General features: G+C 37.9%; 1 protein-coding gene across 1 annotated transcript in view; it reads right to left on the bottom strand.

Moving 5' to 3' along the window:
• The window catches only part of saal1 (serum amyloid A-like 1), a 13,385-nt gene extending 13,289 nt beyond the window's left edge, over nt 1-96 (bottom strand). Inside the window, exon 1 of the mRNA XM_030790369.1 lies at nt 1-96. This exon is cut by the window's left edge and continues 2 nt beyond it. Within this exon, the coding sequence (XP_030646229.1) occupies nt 1-2 (2 nt within the window). The 5' untranslated portion in view covers nt 3-96.
• Nucleotides 97-2,500: the final 2,404 nt, after the last annotated feature.

Genomic DNA, 2,500 nt, shown 5'->3' with positions numbered 1-2,500 from the left:
ATGACGACGAACCACTTCACAAGATAACGACATACGTCCGTGACCAACGTCAGGAAACTTGCAAATAGCGTAATTAACGCTACATTCTCATGAACCAATGCCAGCCGACTAAGCAGCTCAGTAGTTCACTGTTGTGTGATTTGAATTGGCGCAGGAGTGAATGCGACACTTCCGCCGCTGACTAGGCAAAGCATTCTGGGAACTCAGAGAGTTTTTTTTTTTTTAACATTACATTTCTGATTTGTAGTGGTGGGGCTAAACGAGGTTTTGTGAAATACTCAAACGTTCGACGCAATTATGCCGTTAATTTCGAAATAGTTTCGAAACAATCCGACACCGATCTCCAAGGCGACACCTACTGGCCTTCCTTGCTATCGTAACATGTTAATGCTGTTCTGTGAAACAACGATTCAGACAAGCGCTGACAAATTCTAAACCACTTATTATTCTGGTTGGTTATGCCAGGCTATCAATACATATGACCTTTACATATTTCGGAGAAATCACCACACAACAAACAAAGAAAGAAAAGCTTTCAGATTGGGACTGTAATGAACAGTGTGTTTCAATAAATATTTATTTTTTCTGTTGTTGTTTATTTACATCTGTGAGGCTATTTCAGTTGCTTGGTATTTCAATTTCATGTGTAAGACATGATATATAGGAAGATAAACTATTGACAAAAGGCTACTATGTTTATTGGGATAAATAACCACATGAGTTTTATGTTTTTGAGTGTACTTTGTAACCTATGAAGTGTAGGCCCCTGTCTTTATGGAACATGTTATGCTCATGGAACATAAAGATCAATAAGGGAAAATTAAGGAACAATGTCTCACATTTTTTATATGTCAAGATTTTTATTCAAAAATATTAGTAGTTCTGCTGTTTTGGGCCGAGTTGGCTTCTTCTTCTTCTTCTTTTTATTTACAAATTAACTCCCCAGCCTTGGAAAAAAATCATTCATATGGAACACCTGTTGCTGGCATGCATAGGTATTTTTTGCCATTATATAAAGGTGCGGATATACAACACAGTAAACCAGAGGATCATCTGTCTGTCTGTCTGTCAATCTATCTGTCGCTATCACTCTCTATATATTAATATGTCACTATATCTGTCCTAACTATCGCTCAGCTGTTTGTCTCTCACTAGCCTGTCAATCAGTATCACTAACCTTATGTCTGGCCTATCACTCACCAAATTGCACTGTCAGTCGCTATATGTCACAATGTCGCTATCTCTCAAAATCTCTCTCCTTTCACAAAAACCCTCGAAATTGGGATGTGTTTATTTGACTTTTAACCATTCTGGAAGTTTGCGGTTGAGACAGATGTGCGATCAGGTTTGTTTCACCGAGAACCTTCACTTAGAACCGCACTTCGGAGAAGCGTTTCGAAACATCTGCGCTTCGGAAGCTTGAAACAGCGTCGAAACGTCAGTATCAAAGCGTCTTTGGTTTCCAAGGCCATGTTTTGACATTAAACATTTTGAGCTACTGCCAAGTTCCCAAGTTCTTCCTTATCTTCCTTGTCATTCTTAGAGCATGGGGTGTGTGCTCTAAACTTTATGTGTATTTTAGTCAAACAGTTTGCAATTTCAGCGTATATACAGTGACAAATCACTCATGTCAATAGAGCCGAATGACGTCTAGGAGGCAACCCTAGTTTATCCAGTTATCAATGTGTGATCGCATCCACCCTTTGCCAACACCATGCCTGCTGGAGAGTGCGGATGGGTAAGGGCAGTCCGCATAGAGCAGCTGTCTTCCTTGCCGATTAAACATCTTTCTGCCCCGCATACTGGTATTCAGACATTCTGTTTGTCCTTGGAGGGGTTTGATCCAGCAGGGGAGAGTGGAGGCATGTGTCTGAGTGGTAAAAACAACTCATTCTAAGACAAACTGCGTGTATTCTTCAATAGACTGCAATAATTGTAATTAATCTAATACGAGGTGATCATCAGGAGAAAAACAATAATCATCAGGAGCAAAATTTGACTTTTGATGGTCAGGGTGATAAAAACATGGCTGCAGTGATAGGCTGTCCATTGACGTTTGGGAATCTCCTGCAAGGTTGATAAAAATAATAGTAATAGTAATAATAATAATAATAATTAAAAAAGAAGTCCTCTACACTCTCCTCAGAAAAAAAGACTAAAGACTAAAAAAAAGAAAGAGTAAAAGAAAGAGTTTCTAAATTTAGAGAATCGGGGTATTAAGAACATAGTAATACATGGTTTTCCTGATTTTATGAACAAATAAAAACAGCCGACAGATAAATACTGTGCTCAGTTATTTAATTAAAAAAATATGCTTTTGTTTCTCCACTTTTACTTGATGAGGAATGCTGATGGCTGAGGACAACATGAAAAAGCTGTTTATTTTTTTTTTTCTTTTCTAAGATAGTGGACAAATTGTACTTAGAATGTTATGTACATATACACACATATACATACATGAGTCATACAGTATTTTCTAGCAAGTGTTTTCTGTATCTGT

Source organism: Chanos chanos, chromosome 13 (genome assembly GCF_902362185.1).
Source record: "Chanos chanos chromosome 13, fChaCha1.1, whole genome shotgun sequence".
Taxonomy (NCBI): domain Eukaryota; kingdom Metazoa; phylum Chordata; class Actinopteri; order Gonorynchiformes; family Chanidae; genus Chanos; species Chanos chanos.
Note: the sequence above shows the minus strand (reverse complement) of the source record. Positions and strands in the feature narration are given on the sequence as shown.